At 43.1% G+C, this 24,026-nt stretch overlaps 2 protein-coding genes across 2 annotated transcripts in view; both read left to right on the forward strand.

Annotated features, from left to right (window-relative positions):
* The window catches only part of fer1l4 (fer-1 like family member 4), a 109,002-nt gene extending 100,780 nt beyond the window's left edge, over positions 1-8,222 (forward strand). Inside the window, exons 45-46 of the mRNA XM_023995786.2 lie at positions 627-727; positions 6,868-8,222. Of these exons, the coding sequence (XP_023851554.1) occupies positions 627-727; positions 6,868-7,048 (282 nt within the window). The 3' untranslated portion in view covers positions 7,049-8,222. The remainder of the gene's footprint in view (positions 1-626; positions 728-6,867) is intronic.
* A 10,124-nt stretch (positions 8,223-18,346) lies between these two features.
* The window catches only part of unm_sa1614 (un-named sa1614), a 113,478-nt gene continuing 107,798 nt past the window's right edge, over positions 18,347-24,026 (forward strand). The window contains exon 1 of the mRNA XM_023995787.2: positions 18,347-18,665. Coding sequence (XP_023851555.1) covers positions 18,540-18,665 — 126 coding nt within the window. The 5' untranslated portion in view covers positions 18,347-18,539. The remainder of the gene's footprint in view (positions 18,666-24,026) is intronic.

The raw sequence follows: 24,026 nt of genomic DNA on the forward strand, positions 1-24,026 counted from the left end.
ACGCGGCACGTTCAAGAGTTTTGGAGAGAAAAGAAAGAAGGGATACTGGTCTGTAGTTGTTGACATCGTAGGGATCGAGTGTAGGTTTTTTCAGAAGGGGTGCAACTCTCGCTCTCTTGAAGACGGAAGGGACGTAGCCAGCGGTCAAGGATGAGTTGATGAGCGAGGTGAGGTAAGGGAGAAGGTCTCCGGAAAATGGTCTGGAGAAGAGAGGAGGGGGATAGGGTCAAGCGGGCAGGTTGTTGGGCGGCCGGCCGTCACAAGACGCGAGATTTCATCTGGAGAGAGAGGGAGAAAGAGGTCAAAGCACAGGGTAGGCAGTTGTGAGCAGAACCAGCGGTGTCGTTTGACTTAGCAAACGAGGATCGGATGTCGTCGACCTTCTTTTCAAAATGGTTGACGAAGTCATCAGCAGAGAGGGAGGAGGGGGGAGGAGGGGGAGGAGGATTCAGGAGGGAGGAGAAGGTGGCAAAGAGCTTCCTAGGGTTAGAGGCAGATGCTTGACATAAAATGAAAAGTGGAAAAAGCTTTAAATAGGGTAAAAGGTTCAAGTCCAGGCATGTCACATGATTGTGCAAGACACCGGGCCCTATATGATAACTCTTTGTATTTTCTTTGTTGTTTAGGGAAAAGTGGAGGCAGAGTTCCAGTTGGTGAAACTCGAGGAGGCAGAGCTGGCTCCTGTGGGAAAAGCCCGCAAGGAACCTGAGCCACTTGAAAAACCAGAGTAAGTGACTAAAATGATGTTATTCAATCAAAAATATTGTGCAACAAGCTCTCATGGTCATATAAAATGAAATGCTTTCCTTTTTTTAGAATGTGCTGAGTGCGTGGGCAGACCTTTAAGCAGTAAGGCCAGAGGGGATGTGGTATATTTAAGCAATAAGGCCTGAGGGGCTGTGGTATATGGCCAATATACCATGGCTAAGGGCTGTTCTTAGGCACAACATGTTCTTAGGAACGACGGCTAAGGTTTGGATACAGCCCTTAGCCGTGGTATATTGGCCATATACCACAAAACCCCAGAGGTGCCTTATTGCTATTATAATCTAGTTACCAACTTAATTAGAGCAGTAAAAATAAATGTTTTGTCATGATTGTATGGCCACAGGGCAATTCCATGGTAACGGAATTTTTACATCCGGTAACAGAATTGCATTAATGGAATTTCATCATGGGTCCCTGATCTGTAGTAAACAGAAATGCATAATTATGGATATGATTGTCATAAATGGGTACACCAAGGCAGAAACCTGCAATATCCTCCTTTGCATATTTGGGTATTATTCTACACAATGGATTATTTTTAAGACCAAATCTGGTTGGTACAGACCGGACCAAACCTGAACCAATCATAGATGTCCATGTTTCACAAGTTTGGACATCAACATACAGCACAGTATAGTTCTGCATAGAACAGTAAAGTAGAGTTCAGTTCAGTACAGTATTGTTCAGTACAGTAGAGTATAGTACAGTACATTATGGTGTACTAAACTCTAGTGTGATCCACTGTGTACTATACTGAACTCCACTCTACAGGACTGGACTGTACTGAACTATACTCTACTTTTATTCACCATACTGAACTATACACCACACACTACTTTTCTTTACTGTACTGTGCTGTAATGTACCACCCCCCACCCCCCCTTTTGCGAGAAATTTTGTTAGGCTACATTGTTTCTTCTTCAAAGTGCACTGGCAACATTACATGTCATTTTCCAGTGCTATTTCATTTATTCATATTAACTGTTTTCTAATTTCCATCATCCCTTTGACTGTCCTGATTAAAATACATTTCATTCAGTTCAGCATTTTGGGCTATTTCGGGATGAACATGCTGCCATCTTCGCCACAATATTGCAATAACTATTTACCTATTGCGTACTAAACTGCGGGCATATATTCTGCATAGGTTTATTGCCTATTGTGATGGGTGTGAATGTGCTCGTTGCGCGCAGTGCCCAGCCCAGCTGGTGGTGCGGAAATAGCAGAGGCAGCACTTTTTGCATGACTTACAGTAATGTCTGTGGTCCTAAAACAATAGGTGTGCGCTTTTTTAATGTAGGGTTACCATCAGTAATCTGGGGGCTTCTCCCTATACTTAGCCTGCAACATGTCAAAGTTGAAGTGTATTGCCGTTGTATTTCCCATTATAATAATCTTCCTGCTTTGGAAACATTTTAATGACGACTTTATTAGCCTACAAGCAAACCAATAGTGAAATTTGCGGCGATTATTATTATATGAACTTGCATTTGATCATGCTGGGTAGGTCACGTAACCCTAACATGCAATATTTGCTTTGGGGACTTTACCAAACAGATTTTTCTCTCCGGTTTTAACTGTGATAAACACAAATAGCCTAGGCTATGTGGTTGAATTTATTCCGCCACTGTTTAGGCCAACTGGAACAGTGTCTGTAAAAGCTAGGTCACCTGTGATACAAGTCAGTATTCGATGTCCATCCATGCCTGTGGATGTCGGGAGATGATGTGGAAACAAGCCCGTATGGGCAACAGTAAGCACTGTTACCTTCAAGTAGGTTTTGGTTTTGCTAGGGCATTGTGGACAGGGATGGTGGATGCATTTGCCTCTGTTGCGAGTTCGAATCCAGCAATAGAAAGTTGTTTTTTAGATTTTTATTTTAAGTCTATCCCAAACCTTAACCCTTACCTTAACAATTCGGAGTTCATGTCTAAACCTAAGCTTAAACCTAAGCTACAAAATGTGACGTTTGCAACAACTTTTGAAATTTTACATTTGAGTAACATGGATGAACATCTAATTCTGATGTGAGACTGTGTGAGCTAGATAGGTCTCTAAACGATGTATGGCTTGTCGGCCTTACTGTACATAGCACGGTGGTGTATGAATGCAATTGTAATGTATTGTAGAGAAAACAACGCAATTATCACAACCGGTTGTATATTTTAATATTCATTCCATTGTGTTGTTGTAGGTAGGATAGGTAGGATAACTGTCTTGTCCCTAAAAACGTAGGTCTAATCAGTAGGGGTGTTTTTTCGGGGTCTGGAAGCGCAGCCTGGAGAGCTCACACAATGCACCTGTCATTTCATAATCTGATATCTTTTTTTATTGCGACAAGATTATCTGCAGTAGGCCTAGTCTATACTCTTTCAAAAATACCTATATCAAAATATCAGAAATAACATTGCCAATAGGTTACCGGATAATGCGAAGACAAAGTGTTGGCATTAAGAAAGCTCGCTAGACCACCCAAGAGGTGGGGCAAGTACTGGATTGAGCAGAGTAGAGTGATGCTGCCACCACCTTTGTTTGACCGGTATGGTCCAGCATCAAAGTATAGGACACCAAAACTCAATACAGATACCAGCAAACAATTATCTTTATTAACTAAACAATTTCTAAAGAAAGCATGCATGAAATGCTAGACGACCTCCTAAATTCCTGCAATCTCTTTAACCCTATCAGAAGTGCTGCTATGACCCGAAGAAGGTGCTAAAAAAGTAACACTACACACATCAGTGAGGTATACGTTAAGGAGAACGGAACATCCAAGGTTCTACTACTATTCACTGCAAACCGGGCCTAGCCCAATGAAACACAATTGTAAAAAAAATATTAAAATGCTAATTCACTGCACACAGGGTCATAAAAGTTTACACATGGACCAGAGACCCACACCTGATTCAAAAAGTAATAAAACATTTAAGGTTCTACTAATGCTTCACTGCAAACCTGGCTTAGCCCATGAAACACAATTGTACAAACATGCAAATTCACTGCACACGGGCACAATAGCCAACAAAAATACTCTGATCTTGTAGATTATTTACGCACATTTTAGGGTTAGGAAAGTATGTATGAATCATTAAGAAAAACTGGTTTGGAGAGCCTTTACGCACAAAATATATTGATGAATCAAAAACACAGTGGTTTGATTCATCCTGAAAGTTGTCATACTCAAGTTCAATCCATGAAATATTGGAAATGGAAAAAAGTGTATAGTAGTCATATAACTCTGCCCTAATTCTCACTAATCATGGAACTATAGGACAAGGGTCCAGTTGTGGTGACCCAGGCTTCAGGTTCAACCTGCTACATGTGATCTTGAATTCCATAATGATTAAAATAGGCTACTTGTCCCGAATTATTGCACAACGTTAGCCTAATATAATCCAGTAATGCTAGCGACCCACAGGAATAATTTACACGGAAGTGACAGAGGAAGTAAAAGGTCAACAGAATGGAATGATGCAAAAATGTAATCTACAAAATGAAGAAAATGAACACGGAAGTGACAGTTATAAATATATGTGGGTATTACTGATGGTGGCTAGTATTTAACAAATTGTATGATACAAATTGTAAAATAAAATGGAGAAAAGCCTGGGCATACTGTAGACTATCATCAAAAGATTCTAAAGCGCATACATCCATTTGGCAGGTTCAGCCCTACAGAAGCCTGTAGCTTTGGTGTCCAGATTTCATCCATTCAAATTATGAGGGCACACAATAAAAATTATGTACCGGCACAGCTACAGTGCCTTTCACTTTTTCCACATTTTGTTACGTCACAGCCTTATTCTTAAATTGATTAAATTGTTTTTTCCCCGTCATCAATCTACACCCAAAAATCATCATTATGACAAAGCAAAAACAAGTTTTTAGAAATGTTTGCTAATTTATTAAAAATCAAAAAACATATCACATAAGTATTCAGACCCTTTACTCTGTACTTTGTTGAAGCACCTTACAGCATCAAGCAATTAAAGCATGGAGTCTTTTTGGGGTATGACGCTACAAGCTTGGCACGCCTGTATTTGGGTAGTTCCTCCTATTCTTCTCTGCAGATCCTCTCAAGCTCTGTCACGTTGGATGGGCAGGGTCGCTGCACAGCTATTTTCAGGTCTCTACAGAGATGTTTGATTGGGTTCAAGTCCGGGCTCTGGCTGGGCCACTCAATGACATTCAGAGACTTGTCCCAAAGCCACTCCTGAGTTGTCTTGGCTCTGTGCTTAGGGTCGTTGTCCTGTTGGAAGGTAAACTTTAGCCCTAGTCTGAGGTCGTGAGCGCTCTGGAGTAGGTTTTCATCAAGGATCTAGAGTTCAATCTTTGTAGAATCTTGTTTCTCATGGTCTAAGAGTCTAGATGCTTTTTGGCAAACTCCAAGCGGGCTGTCACGTGCCTTTTACTGAGGAGTGGCTTCCGTCAGGTCACTCTACCATAAAGGCCTTATTGGTGGAGTGCTGCAGAGATGGTTGTCCTTCTGGAAGGTTCTCCCATATCCACAGAGGAACTCTAGAGCTTTGTCAGAGTGACCATTGGCTTCTTAGTCACCTCCTTGACCAAGGCCCTTCTCACCCGATTGCTTAGTTAGGCCGGGCAGCCAGCTCTAGGAAGAGTCTTGGGGGTTCCAAACTTCTTCCATTTAAGAATGATGGGGGCCACTGTATTCTTTGGCACCTTCAATGCTGCAGAAATGTTTTGAGACCCTTCCCCAGATCTGTGCCTCGACACAATCCTGTCTTGGAGCTCTACAGACAATTCCTTCGACCTGATGGCTTGGTTTTTGCTCTGACTTCCACTGTCGTCTGTCGAACCTTATATAGACAGGTGTGTGCCTTTCCAAATCATGTCCAATCAATTGAATTTATCACAGGTGGACTCCAATCAAGTTGTAGAAACATCTCAAGGATGATCAATGGAAACAGGAAGCACCTGAGCTCATTTTCGAGTCTCATAACAAAGGGTCTGAATACTTATGTAAAACATGTGAATGGTATGTGCATTTGTATTCACTTAACAACAAACACATGTTAATGCAAGATCAAATGCGCTCAATGGCCCCGATTAAGCACACGTAAATGTAACATTATTCCCTGTTTATGCACTCTATGCGTATTCTGACCTTGATCTTAAGCTATTCACCCGCTATTCGTTCAGGGTGGAGATCTAAGAAATGAAGGTGTGGTAGAGGTGTCTTCAAATAAGCCGTATTCTGATTTTAACTTACTTCCACCACCTTTACGCACAAGGAAACCATGAATAAGGTTTTGCGAACCTACCGGTTCCAAGTGGAAAAAGCATATACTTTATTTTTTCCGAAACAAATAACAGCATTATCCATGCACTGTCATTTATAAATGGTTAACAGCTATTGGTAAGAGCTAGGTAAATGAATAATCCGTTTGGAGAATGGGGATTCTAAATACACATAGCAATTGTTTTCGATGATTTTTCCTTAATGATCCCTGTGAAACCAGACATATGGAAGCAAACTGAAAATCATATCAACATGCCATGTATTGTGGCCCCTTTTCTACAGTGAAATTGGCAATACAGTGCCTTGGGAAAGTATTTAGACCCTTTGACACGTTATAGCCTTGTTCTAAAATAGATTAAATAAATAAAACATCTCTACAATCTACACACAATAGCCCCTTAATGACAAGGCAAAAAAAAAATTATTGCAAATTTATTGAGAAATAAAAACAAATACCTTATTTATACAAGGTGTATATGGGGTCACAGACTGCATTTAAACATTGCTACAGTTTAGAAGGTTTGATTGAATCCGATCCGTGGGCACACTTTGTGCAATTCGCTAAGTTTACACTGAAAACAAAGCTAAAAGATGAACATGTATTCATTTATTATTTACCTTAATGCCTTATCCCTTTTATTCTACTTTTACTTGACCTTTTTTCCTATCTTCTATTCCCCCTGGAGAAATCGGTGCACTTTTTTCATATGAGTCCTACTGCTCACACTATGTCATAGCCTACCGAATAAAAAAATGTAATTAAACAAATCCATGAAACTGGGAAACATTAACTTTTTTGTTCATTTTGTCTCTTTCCTCATTCTACCTTATAATAGTCGCCCCAAGACAACCTTCAACTGGTTTATCAACCCCATGAAGACCTTCATCTTCTTCATTTGGAAAAAATACAAGAAGTACATCATCGCTCTACTCATCCTGGCAGTCCTGCTGGTTTTTCTCATCCTCATCCTCTACACGCTCCCTGGACAGATCAGTACGCTCATCGTAAATGGATGAACAGTCAACAAGTGCATAAGGATCAGACGGAGAATGAAACATCTATATGAGAAATGTACTTTGTTATCATTAAGTTCCATTTAATTTGTGTTAGGACATTGTGTGTGGTAGATTTGCTATTGTGATATACTCTATGCAAGTGCTAATTTCCTTTGTACAAGTCTTGTAATTTTCAAATACTTGGTTATTATTAGACCAATCTTAAACATATATTGAACAATCAAAGCTACTGATGAGGAATTCTTTGCACTGACTTGGCTCAGAACAGAGCAGGGCGGCTGGCCCTTAAAAGTACACGGAGAGCTAAGATTAATGACATGCATGGCTCAAAGTGGAAGAGCGATTGACTTCATCATTACTTGTTTTTGTAAGAGGTGTTGACAAGCTGAATGTACCGAGCTGTACCGAGCTGTCTGTTTAAAATACAGCGCGGACACTCATGCATACCCCACAAGACATGCCACCAGCGGTCTCTTCACAGTCCCCAAGTCCAGAACAGACTACAGGAGGCACACAGTACTAGATAGAGCCATGACTACATGGAACTCTATTCCACATCAGGTAACTGATGCAAGCAGTAGAGTCAGATTTAAAAAGAAGGTAAAAATACACCTTATGGAACAACGGGGACTGTGAAGGGACACACACAAAGGTACAGCCACATGCACAGGCACACATTTTGATATTGTTGTATGGTGATATTGAACATTTTGTGTTATGGATATGTGGTGGTGTAGGGATGTTATATGATGTACTGTTTTATCTTTAGCTCATTCAGTACAAACATAGTTGACTGTTTTCTCTTTTGTTTCATATGTAATGTGGGTGCTTTGGTGTGTTTGGACCCCAGGAAGAGTAGCTGCTGCCCTGACAGGAACTAATGGGGATCCATAATAAATACAAAAACAAAAATACAAATACTATTCAGGAATGTTAGTGTTCATCAACCACATTATTTACAATATGTACTTTTTCAATACATTTCTGTCAGTGAAATAACCTGCCTCATGTCATTCTTAATATATGGAATGTTTAGGCTTTGCTCTCTTCTGGTTCACTACTAGGTCATGAAGGTTATTGCAGAATTTCTGTTAAAGGGAAATGGAAATACTAGGCTTTAGAACACCAGCTAACTGTAACCATGGAGATCCTATTAAATTACTTTTTTTGTATATATTGTTTTATTCTAATTCCTAATTCTATGACTAACTGTAAATCACCATTTTAGTATTTTTGCATCATCGGTAGAAGAGTTGTGGAATTCCTGAATATATTGAGACCATGACCCCTGTGTACATTAATTAGCCTACTTTTCTGGTGTCAAACCACATATGAAAACATTATACATATTTTTAATGCTGAAAAACAGCCCTTTCAAATTATATGGCATACAATAGCACCACATCAATCAAATGGCAATCAGTCAACAAAAAACACCATCTTATATGCTTTTTTCCAAAACAACTGCCATTTACACAACTTCCTAATGAAGAGCATACTGTGGCTTCCTTATTTTCTATGGATTGATAATCTGCGATCAGCATAGCAATTCCTTTTACTGTGAATGAGTTACAGCAGTTTTAGTGACCGGTGGTATTTTTCTAGAATTCTATGGAATGTTCTGTGATCAGACACTTTCTTATGTGGATAGTATATTAATTATATATTTTGGGGCTACCGCTAGGTAGCCTAGTGGTTAGAGCTTTTGGCCAGTAACCTAAAGGTTGCTAGATCGAATCTCCGAGCTGACAAGGTACAAATCTGTCATTCTGCCCCTGAACAAGGCAGTTAACCACTGTTCCAAGGCCATCATTGTAAATTAGAATTTGTTCTTAACTGACTTGCCTAGTTAAAAAAAATATTTAAAAAATTAACACATACACTAAGTGTACAAAACCATATGAACATCTGCTCTTTTCATGACAGACAGACCAGGTGAATCCAGGTGAAAGCTATGATCCCTTATAGATGTCACTTGTGAAATCCACTTCAATCAGTGTAGATGAATGGGAGGAGACAGGTGAAAGAAGGATTTTTAAACCTTGAGACAATTGAGACGGATTTCGACTCTCTCTCTCAACCTGCTGTCTCGAACTCTGAATGCTTGTCTATGAAAAGCCAACTCACATTTACTCATGAGGTGCTGACCTGTTGCACCCTCTACAACCACTGTGATTATTATTATTTCACCCTGCTGGTCATCTATGAGCGTTTGAACATCTTGGCCATGTACTGTTATAATCTCCACCCGGCACAGTCAGAAGAGGACTTGCTACCCCTCAGAGCCTGGTTCCTCTCTAGGTTTCTTCCTAGGTTCCTGCCTTTCAAGGGAGTTTTTCCTATTCACCGTGCTACTACAATACATCTGCATTAATTGCTGTTTGGATTTTTAGGCTTTGAACGGGGTATGGTAGTAGGTGCCAGGCACACTGGTTTGTGTCAAGAACAGCAAAGCTGCTGTGTTTTTCACGCTCCCATGTGTATCAAGAATGGTCCACCACCCAAAGCACATCCAGCCAACTTGACACAACTGTGGGCAGCATTGGAGTCAACATGGGCCAGCATCCCTGTGGAACGCTTCAACACCTTGTAGAGTCCATTCCTCGATGAATTGAGGTTGTTCTGCAACTCAATACTCTGAGTGTAAAATAGTTATCTCTGCGGCACGGATTCTGTTGCTATGTAGAGACATAGCAACAGAATCTGTGTTGCAGAGACAACTATTTACATGGAGGCTTCCCAGTTCAGAGGAACATTTTTGCTTTTGTGCGCTGCAGGAGCTGTATTTACTATGCTCTCTTCTGGAACAATGTGGACCAACTGGAGCTCCAATGCATCAATTGTTTACTAGCAGAGGACTATAGAGAAGAAGTGGCTACTCTTAGCAAACAGATTAAGAACTTACACAATCTACCAGGGAAAGCACCCCGCCTACCTTCTCTACTCCACAGGCTGGACGCCGTTCTGATGTGTTAAAGGTATCACCGCCATGTCAACATTCAATGACTGATTGGCCATTGCCTTCCAGGGACCCCTTCCCGAAGAAGTCTCCCACTTCCCTGGAAAATGGAGCAGGACCGTCACTTCTGATGGATATAGTAGATGATACTGTCACCATGGAAGCATGTCACCCACCGTAGGCCAAATGGAGGGAAGCTGCCTGGGCTTCTCCGGCTTTGGAGGTTCCAGCGCCATCATCCCCTATCCTGCCTCGGATTCTGCTTTGGACTCGGATCACCGGACCTCAAGGTTGGCTGATGCACCGGCTCCTCCGTCAGCCATAATGGGTTTTGTGACCAGCTCAAAGTGCAAAAACTGCCGTACCTCCTTTGCCACCTCACCAGCCATTTTAATCAATCAATCAAATTTATGCATCAGACGATGTCACAAAATTCTATACAGAAACCCAGCCTAATACCCCAAACAGCAAGCAATGGTGAGAAAAATCTTGGTTCCTGGGGCAAAAACCTTGTGCTATTCTGGGGCTCGGTACAGGACATTACTAGGCTGCTTCTTACCATTTTAGGGCTGTTGCTATCGTAATCCATGTGAGATCTAATGACATTAGGATAGCTAGCTCAGCTCTTCTGAAACTGAATTTATAGAACTGATTGGCACTCTGAAAGACTCCAATACATGTCCAAGATTCAGTAGGTTGCTGGCAGTACACGACTGGCTACTTTAGCTCTGTTGGAGTTACTTTTGTGGATAACTTTGACACCTTTTGAAACAGAAGATGTTCTACAGAGAGGATGGGGTCCATCCAAATCATCTTGGTGCCTGGATCCTGTCCTTGCATTTCAAGGCTGCGCTGAGACAATGACTTATCAACACCCCAAGTGTCACGTTCCTGACCAGTTTTCTGTTATTTTTGTATGTGTTAGTCGGTCAGGGCGTGAGTTTGGGTGGGCAGTCTATGTTATGTGTTTCTATGTTGGTTAATGGGTGACCTGATATGGTTCTCAATTAGAGGCAGGTGGTTTACGTTTCCTCTGATTGAGAGCCATATTAAGGTAGGTGGTTTCACATTGTTTGTTGTGGGTGGTTGTCTCCTGTGTCTGTGTTTGTCGCGCCACACGGGACTGTTTCGGTTTGTTTGTCCGTCCGTCCGTTCGTTCGTTCGTTTGTGTAGTCATTTTTCCTGTTCGTGAGTTCTTCGTTGTATGTAAGTTCTTAATGTCCAGGTCTGTCTACACTCGTTTTGTTATTTTGTTGATTATCAAGTATAGTTCGTTTTTCGTCTTGTTTAATAAATATCATGTCATTTCACAACGCTGCGCTTTGGTCAAATCCCTACTCCTCCTCTTCAGACGAAGAGGAGGAGAACACGCGTTACAGAACCACCCACCTAACCAGGACCAAGCAGCGTGAGTTCGAGCAGTGGCCTACGAAACAGGAACCTGGACATGGGAAGAAGTATTAGAGGGAAAAGGACACTGGGCTCATATTGGGGAATATCGCCGCGCGCGTGAGGAGATCGAGGCAGCGAGAGCCCAAGAGCGGTGGTATGAGGAGGCAGCAAGGAGACGTGGCTGGAAGCCGTGAAGAAACCCCAAAAATTTCTTGGGGGTGGCTAAGAGTAGTGGGCCGAGGGCAGGTAGGAGACCTGCGCCCACTTCCCAGGCTAACCGTGGAGAGCGGGAGTACGGGCAGACACCGTGTTACGCAGTAGAGCGCACGGTGTCTCCTGTACGTGTTCATAGCCCGGTGCGGGTTATTTCCACCTCCCCGCACCGGTAGGGCTAGATTGGGCATTGAGCCAGGTGTCATGAAGCCGGCTCAACGCGTCTGGTCTCCAGTGCGTCTCCTCGGGCCGGCATACATGGCACCAGCCTTACGCATGGTGTCCCTGGTTCGCCTACATAGCCCGGTGCGGGTTATTCCACTCCCCCGCACTGGTCAGGCAACGGGGAGCATTCAACCAGGTAAGGTTGGGCAGGCTCGGTGCTCAGGGAGCCAGTACGCCTGCACGGTCCGTATTTCCGGCGCACCTCCCCGCCCCAGCCAGTACCACCAGTGCCTACACCACGCACCAGGCTTCCAGTGCGTTTCCAGAGCCCTGTTCCTCCTCCACGCACTCTCCCTATGGTGCGTGTCTCCAGCCCAGTGCCTCCAGTTCCGGCACCACGCACAAGCCACCTGTGCGTCTCCAGAGCCCTGTACACACTGTTCCTTCTCCCGTACTCGTCCTGATGTGCGTGCCCTCAGCCCGGTACCACCAGTGCCGGTACACCGCACCAGGCCAAAGTACGCTTTGAGAGTTCAGTGTGCCCTGTCCCTGCCCCGCACTAGCCTGAAGTGCGTGTCCTTACCCGGTGCCTCCAGTTCCGGCACCACGCACCAGGCCTACAGTCGGCCTCATCCGGCCAGAGCCATCCGTCTGCCCAGTGCCATCTGAGCCATCCGTCTGCCCAGTGCCATCTGACCATCCGTCTGCCAGTGCCATCTGAGCCATCCGTCTACCCAGCGCCATCTGAGCCATCCGTCTACCCAGCGCCATCTGAGCCATCCGTCTGTCCGAGCCATTAGAGCGCCGTCTGTCCCGAGCCGTCAGAGCCGTTCGTCAGTCAGGAGCCGCTAGAGCCATTCGTCAGACAGGATCTGCCAGAGCCGCCAACCAGACAGGATCTGCCAGAGTCGCAACGACAGGCTCAGAGGCACAGACAGGATCTGCCAAGCCGCCAACCAGACAGGATCTGCCCGAGCCGCCCAACCAGACAGGATCTGCCAGAGCCGGCCAGCGAGGCCATGAGACAGCCGAGCCGCCAGCGAGCCATGAGCGCCAGAGCCGCCAGCGAGCCATCGAGCGTCCTGAGCCGCCAGCGAGCCATGAGCGTCCAGAGCCGCAGCGAGCCATGAGCGGCCAGAGCGTCAGCCAGCCATGAGCGTCCAGAGCCGTCAGCCAGCCATGAGCTCCAGAGCCGTCAGCCAGCCATGAGCGTCCAGAGCCGTCAGCCAGCCATGAGCGTCCAGAGCCGTCAGCCAGCCATGAGCGTCCAGAGCCGTCAGCCAGCATGACGTCCAGAGCGTCAGCCAGCCATGAGCGTCCAGAGCCGTCAGCCAAGCCATGAGCGTCCAGAGCCGTCAGCCAGCCATGAGCGTCCAGAGCCGCCAGCCAGCCACATGAGCGTCCAGAGCCGTCAGCCAGCCATGAGCGTCCAGAGCCGTCAGCAGCCATGAGCGTCCAGAGGCCGCAGCCAGCCATGAGCGTCCAGAGCCGTCAGCCAGCCATGAGCGTCCAGAGCCGTCAGCCAGCCATGAGCTGCCCCTCAGCCTAGAGCTGCCATTAATCCAGAACTGCCCCTCAATCCTGAGCTACCTCTCTATCCTGACCTCCTGCTCTGTCCTTGAGCTAGCCTCTCTGTCCTGAGCTACCTTATCTCGGTGCTGCCCCTTGTCCCGGTGCTGCCCCTTATCTTGATGTTACCCTTTAAATTAAGTGGGTGTAATAGGAGGGTGGTCATTCGGAGGGGAGACGTAAGCTGGGATTGACTATGGTGGGGTGGGGACCTCGCCCAGAGCCTGAGCCACCACCGTGGTCAGATGCCCACCCAGACCCTCCCCTAGACTTTTGGTGGTGCGTCCGGAGTACGCACCTTGAGGGGGGGGTTATGTCACGTTCCTGACCTGTTTTCTGTTATTTTTGTATGTGTTAGTCGGTCAGGGCGTGAGTTTGGGTGGGCAGTCTGTTATGTGTTTCTATGTTGGTTAATGGGTGACCTGATATGGTTCTCAATTAGAGGCAGGTGGTTTACGTTTCCTCTGATTGAGAGCCATATTAAGGTAGGTGGTTTCACATTGTTTGTTGTGGGTGGTTGTCTCCTGTGTCTGTGTTTGTCATGCCACACGGGACTGTTTCGGTTTGTTTGTCCGTTCGTTCGTTTATGTAGTCATTTTTCCTGTTCGTGAGTTCTTCGTTGTATGTAAGTTCTTATGTCCAGGTCTGTCTACATCGTTTTGTTATTTTGTTGATTATCAAGTATAGTTCGTTTTTCGTCTTGTTTAATAAATATCATGTCATTTCACAACGCTGCGCTTTGGTCAAATCCCTACGCGTTACACCAAGTCCCGCTCTCGTAATCCCAACCATAAATTATCAGCATTATCATCATACAGCAGGCCCGCAACAAGTACCATTACTGACTCTTGTTTTAACCCACGTCCTCGCTCGAGGCATCGGCCTAATGGTACAGTTCGACAATCTATGCCAATTCAAGGTAGCCCTATGGTATTTTCAAATTAGGGGTTACCAACTGAGCATAGTTCAATGCATAGGCCTACTGGTTCAGTTCTAGGCAATATTGTATCTATTCCAATTCAACCCCATGGTATTTTTTAGTAGGGGGATACCTGTTGAACATGGAATGTGTGTATAAAGAAACTCTGTTTGATCTGAAATCCCGCAGCTGGACTGATTCATGTAAATGCCAGAAGTTTGATTTCAAACTTTATTTTATTGTAACTCTGGCTTCTCAAACCAACGCGGACTCTCTGGTTATAACTGAATCTTGGCTAAAGAAGTCTATGCCGGACTCTGATGTGTATCTGACTGGTTATAATGTTTTTAGATCTCATAGAGTTGGTAGAGGAGGGGGTGTCACCATATAGATAAAAAGCTATTTAAATGTTCTATATCCACCACCACCCCTGTCCTTAAGCAATTTTGAATGTCTAGTCCTAAATGTGAAACTTTATCGCCCTCCCTCGGCCTCCATATGTGCTCTCACCAAATTGTCTAACCTACTGTCGAACTATGATCAATCTGAATTACTGATAGTGGGTAATCTTAATTGAGATTGGTTGATGCCAATATCTGGGATATTTGTACTGAGCTAAATCTAACTCAGCTGATAACTAAACCAACTATCCTCAACTTTAAACACCCCGAAAAATCTACTCTATTACATATGATTCTAACTGATGCCTCTTAAAGGTTTTCAGCCAATAGGTTATTTGTGACCAACCAGCTCGATTCCGAAGTCTTATGTAGCAAAATTTGAAATTGTGTTTTTTATATTGAATAAAAGTAGAGACTCAGAGCTAGAGAATGTTATATCATACACTACAGTTGAGGAACAATGGGAAAGTAATTCTGCTTTGAAAGTTGATCAATTTGTAATCTCACTTTTGAGAAAATTGGCCTTGAATGTTTTGGTAAACTTACTGGGGAGCTCTTCTTTGTCTACACCAATTCAGCATCATTCACACCCTCTTAAGCCTTAGCCCCACCCATCTCTTTAAGGATTCACATGTGAGGCCATGTACTAAACAACCAAAGATTTCAAGACTAAAGACTGGTTTATACTATGGGTGCGTTCGTGAATTCAATTTGGAGTGCCTGAGTGCGCTCTTGGCTCAGTGTTGTCAGATTGTCCGTTTGTAAATTCATAGCTTTTCGCTCTCGGAGAATTCAGAATGCACAGTGGATGCTCTGGCTGTGGAGGAGGGTTGATCCGAGCGTTCTGACCTTACAACAGCAGTCAAGTTGGTATGGCAACTGCTTGGCATCTGACCGTAAGGCGCTACAGAGGGTAGTGCGAACGACCCAGTACATCACTGGGGCCAAGCTTCCTGCCATCCAGGACCTATATAATAGGCGGTGTCAGAGGAAAGCCCAGAAAATTGTCAGAGACTCTAGTCACCCAAGCTATAGACTGTTTTCTCTGCTACCGCACGGCAAGCGGTACCGGAGCGCCAAGTCTTGGACCAAAAGGCTCCTCAACAGCTTCTACCCCCAATAGCCTTCTGTGTGTTCTCTTTTCGACTCCCTCTGCATAATTTTCTCCATCTCCTTAGCTATCATACTCAAATTCCACTGATTTCAAAACTCGGTTTTCCAGAAAGTGGAGAACAACACTTTTGCAGTTCTACACTACTCGATATCTTTCAAAAAATAAGCAATAGAAAGGATTACCTACACATACTGACCAGCTCATGTTATAGACAGAAGCAGGCTACATAGCAGTCCAATCCAAACTCATCTCTGGCAAGTCCAGCCCATCCATTATCTGAGCCAATCATGGCTAGCAGGAAGGTTCCTGACTTTTTCCAAGGCTCAACCAACTAGGCTCGTAATTTAACAATTTTATTTGCATTTACAGATGGCATACAAGTTTGTAATTAACGAGTCAGACGCAAGGGATTTACTCTAGACACCCGACAAGGCCCTCATCCCGATCATTCGCAGGACAAAGAGATGGAGATATCGGGGACGAAGGTCGGGGTGCCTCGTAAGGATCCGGCGGCGAGTGGGTAATGTGCCTTTACCATCGGTCCTATTAGCCAACGTACAATGATTGGATAATAAAATAGACAATCTACGAGCACGTATATCCTACCAACGGGACATTAAGCACTGTAATATCTTATGCTTCACCGAGTTGTGGCTGAAGGACGACATGAATAACATACAGCTGGCAGGTTATACACTGTATCGGCAGGATAGTAGCCTCTGGTAAGACAAGGGGTGGCGGTCTATGTATATTTGTAAACAAAAGCTGGTGCACGATATCTAAGGAAGTCTTGAGGTTCTGCTTGCCTGAGGTAGAGTATCCCATGATAAGCTGTAGATCTCACTATTTACCAAGAGAGTTATCATCTATATTCTTCGTAGCTGTCTATTTACCACCATAAACCGATGCTGGCACTAAAACTGCACTCAAGTGAGCTGTATACAGCCATAAGCAAACAGGAAAACGCTCATCCAGAGGCGGCGCTCCTAGTGGCCGGGAACTTTAATGCAGGGATACTTAAATCCGTTTTACCTAATTTCTACCAGCATGTAAATGTGCAACTAAAGGAGAAAAAAAATTACTCTTAGACTACCTTTACGCCACACACAGAGACACGTACAAAGCTCACCCTCTCCCTACATTTGGCAAATCAGACCATAGTTCTATCCTCCTGATTCCTGCTTACTAGACTGACTAGACTTAATGGACTGTTCTCTCTGCTACCGCATGGCAAGCAGTACTGCAGCACCAAGTCTAGGTGCAAAAGGCTTCTTATCAGCTTCTACCCCCAAGCCATAAGTCCCCCTACTATCTGATCAAATGGCCAACCCGTCTACTTTCAATACCCCCCCCCCCCCCTTATTTTATGCTGCTGCTACTCTCTGTTTGTTATCTATGCATAGTCACTTTAACTCTACCTACATGTACATATTACCTCAATCGCCTCGACTAACCGATGTCCAAGCACATTGATTGACTCTGTACCGGTACCTACCCCGTATATAGCCTCAGTACTGTTATTTTACTGCTGCTCTTTAATTATTTGTTACTTTTATTTCTTATTTTTTACGTATTTTTCTTACAACTGCATTGTTGGTTAAGAGCTTGTAAGTAAGCATTTCACTAAGGTCTACACCTGTTGTAGTCGGCGCATGTGACAAATAAAATGTGGAATTCAAGTTTTTTTCTGTCAATAATGTTTGGCTTGTGATGTGATTGGTCTGAAGCCAAATCCAAACGGGCTTCTCTTGACCCTTTTTTAAATTATTTTTGTTAGGTGCACCAGGACTATTCACAGCTGAGCTCACTCAGTTTAGTGCATTGCTGATTGGCTATTATTATTATTTATTTTTTTTATCAAGGGACGCCAAATAGATATGCTACACATACTAAGACAGAAGGTCGCTATTTTGTTTGCTAGGATGCTTTCGTCGGTGAGAAACATTCATCCTCCTGTGAACTGAAGAAAACGAATGAAACACAGCGAGACTAAAGATAAATAATTTTGTATGTTTTTTTCTTTATACATTTTTGGGGAAAGTCTGGCATCCCTTGGCATCCGCTGTTGATGAGAGGAATCATTTGAAGCCATTGCGGTCTGGTCAGTTCTTTCAGTTTTGCCCAAAGGATTTTGGGTGTGTGAGTCCGCTTCCCTTTCAAAAATGCCTGCCTTGGGGGAGGGACAGGCCACAGCACGAAGCATGTTCAGATCTCCTCCCCCCCCCCCAAATACACTGGAAGTTGTCATGGGGTGAAGGCCTATTGTTTGGTGCGCAAAACCCTCTTCATGGCCAATTATGTGTGAAACACATCTCACTGACTTAGAAATCCTTAGGACATGATTAAAACAAACCCAGGTGTCATAACATAAAATTGCTTTGATATCATGTGAAAATTAGACTACAAAAGGAGCATGAAAAAAAGGAAATTGTGGGAAAGTGTTTATGATATAGGCCAAGGTCATTACAATGTAATTTGTGGTGAATTTTTCTCCACCAAAAAATTCAATTATTGAAGGTGCGTGTTCGGGCATGCGCGCATCCATGCCATCAGTGCGAGTCTGACGATGATGCACGCGCACAGGAGAGTAGCCTCGGTTCCTCCCTCCTTTCGAATGTAGTATGGATTTTAGATGGGTTGTCGAAAGGATAAACAATAACATGACTTACTTAGCCTATTAAACGCCGCATGTTTAGTCTATCACGTTGTGAATTCATTTACATTTTTTTATTAAATTCCGTGCTCTTTTTAAGATCAAAATGCCGGAGTTTATCTCTGTCGACGGGTTTATCGCCGAGACCTTGGAGGACTATAGCTCTCCAACAACCTCGTCCTTCACAACCAAAATGTCAAGTTGTAGAAACGCAGTAGACAACATCGAGGAGGTAAGTTAATCGTTTCTGTACATTATGGCTGTCGTAACCTGTAATCATTTTGAGAAACACTCTTTTCACGTCACTTCGATACAGAAACGAATGGGAGTTTTTGGGAGGCTTGCCAAGGTAACGTAACGTGCACAGCACAAAGGTGTGCTATACAATTCAGGCATCAACCAACTGACGTTATCGCTCAATCTATGGACTGGGGTAGTAGACAAAGCGCCTGACGGCTTTCTTTGTGTCGGCCGCATCTTTTTTCTCGTTTGTTCATGGATTAATTTAATTCCACAATACATAAGCATGGTTTTTGTCACGAAAAGGCTCAATGTTGCATTAGATTTCACCAATATGCGTAAAAGCATCTACATTGAGGTGATGTCCTTTGTTTATCAGATTGTGGCGCTCGTGCTCATTGTATGGAACGCGAGGAAAAACATTCAAATGTATTCTATATCAATAACCATAATAATAACCACTACTATTATTTGATGGTGTGCAGGCAAAACGTCCTATTCATGTTGCCTTTGAATCCATTGTCACTGGTTTTATTGTTGGACTGAGAACGTCATTTTACCACTATACTCAACAGTAAATCGACTGCTGTAGCACAGTCGATTCATTAGGGAAGTGATGAAATTAACCATTTAGACAAATACGCCCATGGCATAGAAAAATGACAACACAACTTTGTCTTCTCCGTTTATCTATCCTAGATATCAATTCAATAAAGTTATTTTTATAATAGTCATAATTTACACTACTGCAGTTTTTATGATTTTGATTCAAGCTACTTCTCATAATAGGAGGCTATCAAGGCCCATATAGCAATATATATATATATATATATATATATATATATATATATATATATATATATATATATTTTTAAAACAAAACCGGGCAGTTCTTTTAAAGATTAAGATGCTTAATCCATAATTTTAAAACCATTATTTAGTGGAGGCCTACTGTATATCTATCCATGCTTAGTCAATGATCATAAATGCTGGACAGCTGTTTTTGACCAGCAGTATTTGACCAGCCGTATTTGACATCCCAGATACCTCAGAGGTAATGTTTTTATTTTTTAACTTTTACCCCTTTTTCTCCCCAATTTCATAATATCCAATTGGTAGTTAGTCGCTGCAACTCCCGTACGGACTCGAGAGAGGCGAAGGTTGAGAGCCACGTGTCCTCCGAAACACGACCCTGCCAAGCCACACTGCTTCTTGACACACTGTTCACTTAACCCGGAAGCCAGCCGACACCAATGTGTTGGTGGATGAAACACCGTACAACTGGCGACAAAAGTCCGCTTGCACGCGTCAGTCATCTAAACCCTCCCCTAACCTGGACGGCGCTGGTCCAATTGTGCAATGGGTGTCCGAGCTGTGTGCCAGTAGTTTAAACAAACCACTTGGTGCATTCAGCTTGTCAACACTTCTTACAAAAATAAGTATTGATCAAGTCAATCTCTCTTCCACTTTGAGCCATCAGAGATTGACAAGCATATCATTGTTAGCTCTCCGTGTACGTTTAAGGGCCAGCCATGCTGCCCTGTTCTGAGCCAATTGCAATTTTCCTAAGTCCCTCTTTGTGGCACCTGACCACACGACTGAACAGTAGTCCAGGTGCAACAAAACTAGGGCCTGTAGGACCTGCCTTGTTGATAGTGTTGTTAAGAAGGTAAAGCAGAGCTTTATTATGGACAGACTTCTCCCCATGTTAGCAACTGTTGTATCAACATGTTTTAACCACGACAGTTTACAATCCAGGGTTAGTCCAGTCAGTTTAACTTCTCTGGGATATGTGGGACGGTAGCGTCCCACTTGGCCAAAAGCCAGAAAAAATGTAGCGCGCCAAATTCAAATATATTACTATAAAAATCTATCTGTCATGAAATCGCACATGAAAGACACCAAATTAAAGCTACACGTTGTGAATCCAGCCAACATGTCTGATTTCAAAAAGGATTTACGGCGAAAGCACACCAAACGATTATGTTAGCTCAGTACATAGCCACAGAAAAACACAGCCATTTTCCCAGCAAAAGATAGTAGTCACAAAAAGCAGAAATAGAGATCAAATTAATCACTAACCTTTGATGATCTTCATCAGATGACACTCATAGGACATCATGTTACACAATACATTTATGTTTTGTTCGATAATGTGCATATTTATATCCACAAATCTTGGTTTACATTGGCGCCATGTTCAGAAATGTCCGGAGAAATTGCAGAGAGCCACGTCAAATAACAGAAATACTCATCATAAACTTTGATGAAAGATACATGTTTTACATAGCGGTTGCATTAAGAACAAGTGTATCTTTAATTCTGTGTCAGATTTTTTTTAAACTACGTAAAAAGCACACCATGCAATAATCTGAGACGGCGCTCAAAAATAACAACATTTCTCTGCCATGTTGGAGTCAACAGAAATACGAAATTACATCATAAATATTCCCTTACCTTTGATCATCTTCATCAGAATGCACTCCCAGGAATCCTAGTTCCACAATAAATCGTTGTTTTGTCCGATAAAGTCCATTACTTATGTCTAAGTAGCTACTTTTGCTAGCATGTTTAGTGCACATGTCCAAACGCTCGCGCAGATGCAGGCGAACTCGGACGAAAACTTCAAAAATGTATATAACAGGTCGAATAAACTGGTCAAACTAAGTAGAGAATCAATCTTCAGGATGTTGTTATCATAACTATCCAATAACGTTCCAACCGGAGAATTCCTTTGTGTCTCTAGAAGTTATGGAAAGCAAGACAATATTGTTTGGAACCCGCATGACCAGGAACTGGCATTCTGCCAGACCAATGACTGAAACACCTCCCATCCGGCCCCACATCACTCTAGAGGCTTCATTCCACGTTCTACAGACTGTTGACATCTAGTGGAAGGTGTAGGAAGTGCAAACAGATCCATATCTTACAGGGAATTGAATAGGCGATGAGTTGAACATTGTGAGTTGAACACTGTTTGGATTTTTTCTCAGGTTTTTGCCTGCCATATGAGTTCTGTTATACGCACAGACATCATTCAAACAGTTTTAGAAACTTCAGAGTGTTTTATATCCAATAGTAATAACAATATGCATATATTAGCATCTGGGACAGAGTAGGAGGCAGTTCACTATGGGCACGCAATTAATCCAAAAGTGAAGTTAATCACCTCTACTTGCATAATTTCACATTATTCATTACAATATTTAGCTGAGGTTTAGGGTTTAGTGAATGCTTTTAGTTTTTTTTTTAAAAACCTCCGAAACAACCCAACCAAGCCGCACTGCTTCTTAACACAGCGCGCATCCAACCCGGAAGCCAGCTGCACCAATGTGTCGGAAGAAACACTGTGCACCTGGCGACCTTGGTTAGCGTGCACTGCGGCCCGCCACAGGAGTCGCTGGTGCGCGATGAGACAAGGATATCCCTACCGGCCAAACCCTCCCTAACCCGGACGACGCTAGGCCAATTGTGCGACCAGAGTCTCTGGTGGCACAGCTAGCGCTGCGATGCAGTGCCGTAGACCACTGTGCCACCCGGGAGGCCCTGCAGCTCTTAAGTGTTGCAGTCATTTCATGTCGCTGATGTGTATAGTGTTGAGTCATCGGAATACATAGTCATTAGTGAAGTAAGGGGCATAGACAGCTGCCCTGGGGAATTCCTGATTCTGCCTGGATTATGTTGGAAAGACTTCCATTAAAGAACACCCTTAGACTGATGGATGCCACCCTTTAGATAAAATGCCAGCAGCTCTGCTGTTTATGAATTCAAGCCTATCAACTCCCGAGATTAGGCTGGTGTAACCGATGTGAAATGGCTAGCTAGTTAGCGGGGTGCGTGCTAATAGCGTTTCAAACGTCACTCGCTCTGAGACTTGGAGTAGTTGTTCCCCTTCCTCTGCATGGGTAACGCTGCTTCGAGAGTGGCTCTTGTCGATGTGTTCCTGGTTCGAGCCCAGGTAGCGGCGAGGAGAGGGATGGAAGCTGTTACACTGGCAATACTAAAGTGCCTATAAGAACCTCCAATAGACAAAGATATATGAAATACAAATCGTATAGAGAGAAATAGTCCTATAATTCCTATAATAACTACAACCTAAAACTTCTTACCTGGGAATATTGAAGACTCATGTTAAAAGGAACTACCCGCTTTCATATGTTCTCATGTTCTGAGCAAGGAACTTAAACGTTAGCTTTCTTACATGGCACATATTTCACTTTTACTTTCTTCTCCAACACTTTGTTTTTGCTTTATTTAAACCAAATTGAACATGTTTCATTATTTATTTGAGGCTACATTTATTTGATTGATGTATTATATTAAGTTAAAATAAGTGTTCATTCAGTATTGTTGTAATTGTCATTATTACAAATACATTTAAAAAAACGGCCGATTAATCGGCATCGGCTTTTTTTGGTCCTCCAATAATCGTTATCGGCGTTGAAAAATCATAATCGGTCGACCTCTAGTAACAAGCGCATGTGAATATTAACTACTAAGCCAGAAGGCTCATAAAGTTATGCAACAAATTTCTGCCCTGCCTAAGATCACCGTGCGCAATGCCAAGCATTGGCTGGAGTGGTATAAAGCTCGCCGCCATTGGACTTTTAAGCAGTGGAAACGTGTTCTCTGGAGTGATGAATCACGCTTTACCATCTGGCAGTCCAGTGAACATAAGTCGGTGCTTGCATCTGTAGCAGTTTGTATGAATTTGACTGGTTACATACAATGCATGGTGTCATATCTTTATTATCCTTAATGTGATGACATGCTATTTTATCAAATCGATTACCTAACATTTAATTGATTCCACAATTGAATTAAATCATGCAACAATTAACTCATTATTAACCTGGGGCACCACAGAGAAGTTTATTTAACCTCTCTGGGATATGTGGGACGCTAGCGTCCCAACTGGCCAACATCCAGTGAAAATGCAGAGCGCCAAATTCAAATAAATTACTATAAAAATTAAACTTTCATGAAATCACACATTCAATACACCAAATTAAAGCTACACTTGTTGTGAATCCAGCCAACGTGTCAGATTTCAAAAAGCTTTACGGCGAAAGCAAACAATGCTATTATCTGAGGATAGCAACCAAGCAAACAAACACAGACCATCATATTTCAACCCTCCAGGCGCGACACAAAACGCAGAAATAAATATATAATTCATGCCTTACCTTTGATGAGCTTCTTCTGTTGGCACTCCAATATGTCCCATAAACATCACAAATGGTCCTTTTTGTTCGATTAATTCCGTCGATATATATCCAAAATGGCCATTTATTTGGCGCGTTTGATCCAGAAAAACACTGGTTCCAACTCGCGCAACATGACTACAAAAGTT

Source organism: Salvelinus sp. IW2-2015, linkage group LG11 (assembly GCF_002910315.2).
Source record: "Salvelinus sp. IW2-2015 linkage group LG11, ASM291031v2, whole genome shotgun sequence".
In the NCBI taxonomy this organism is placed as follows: Eukaryota; Metazoa; Chordata; class Actinopteri; order Salmoniformes; family Salmonidae; genus Salvelinus; species Salvelinus sp. IW2-2015.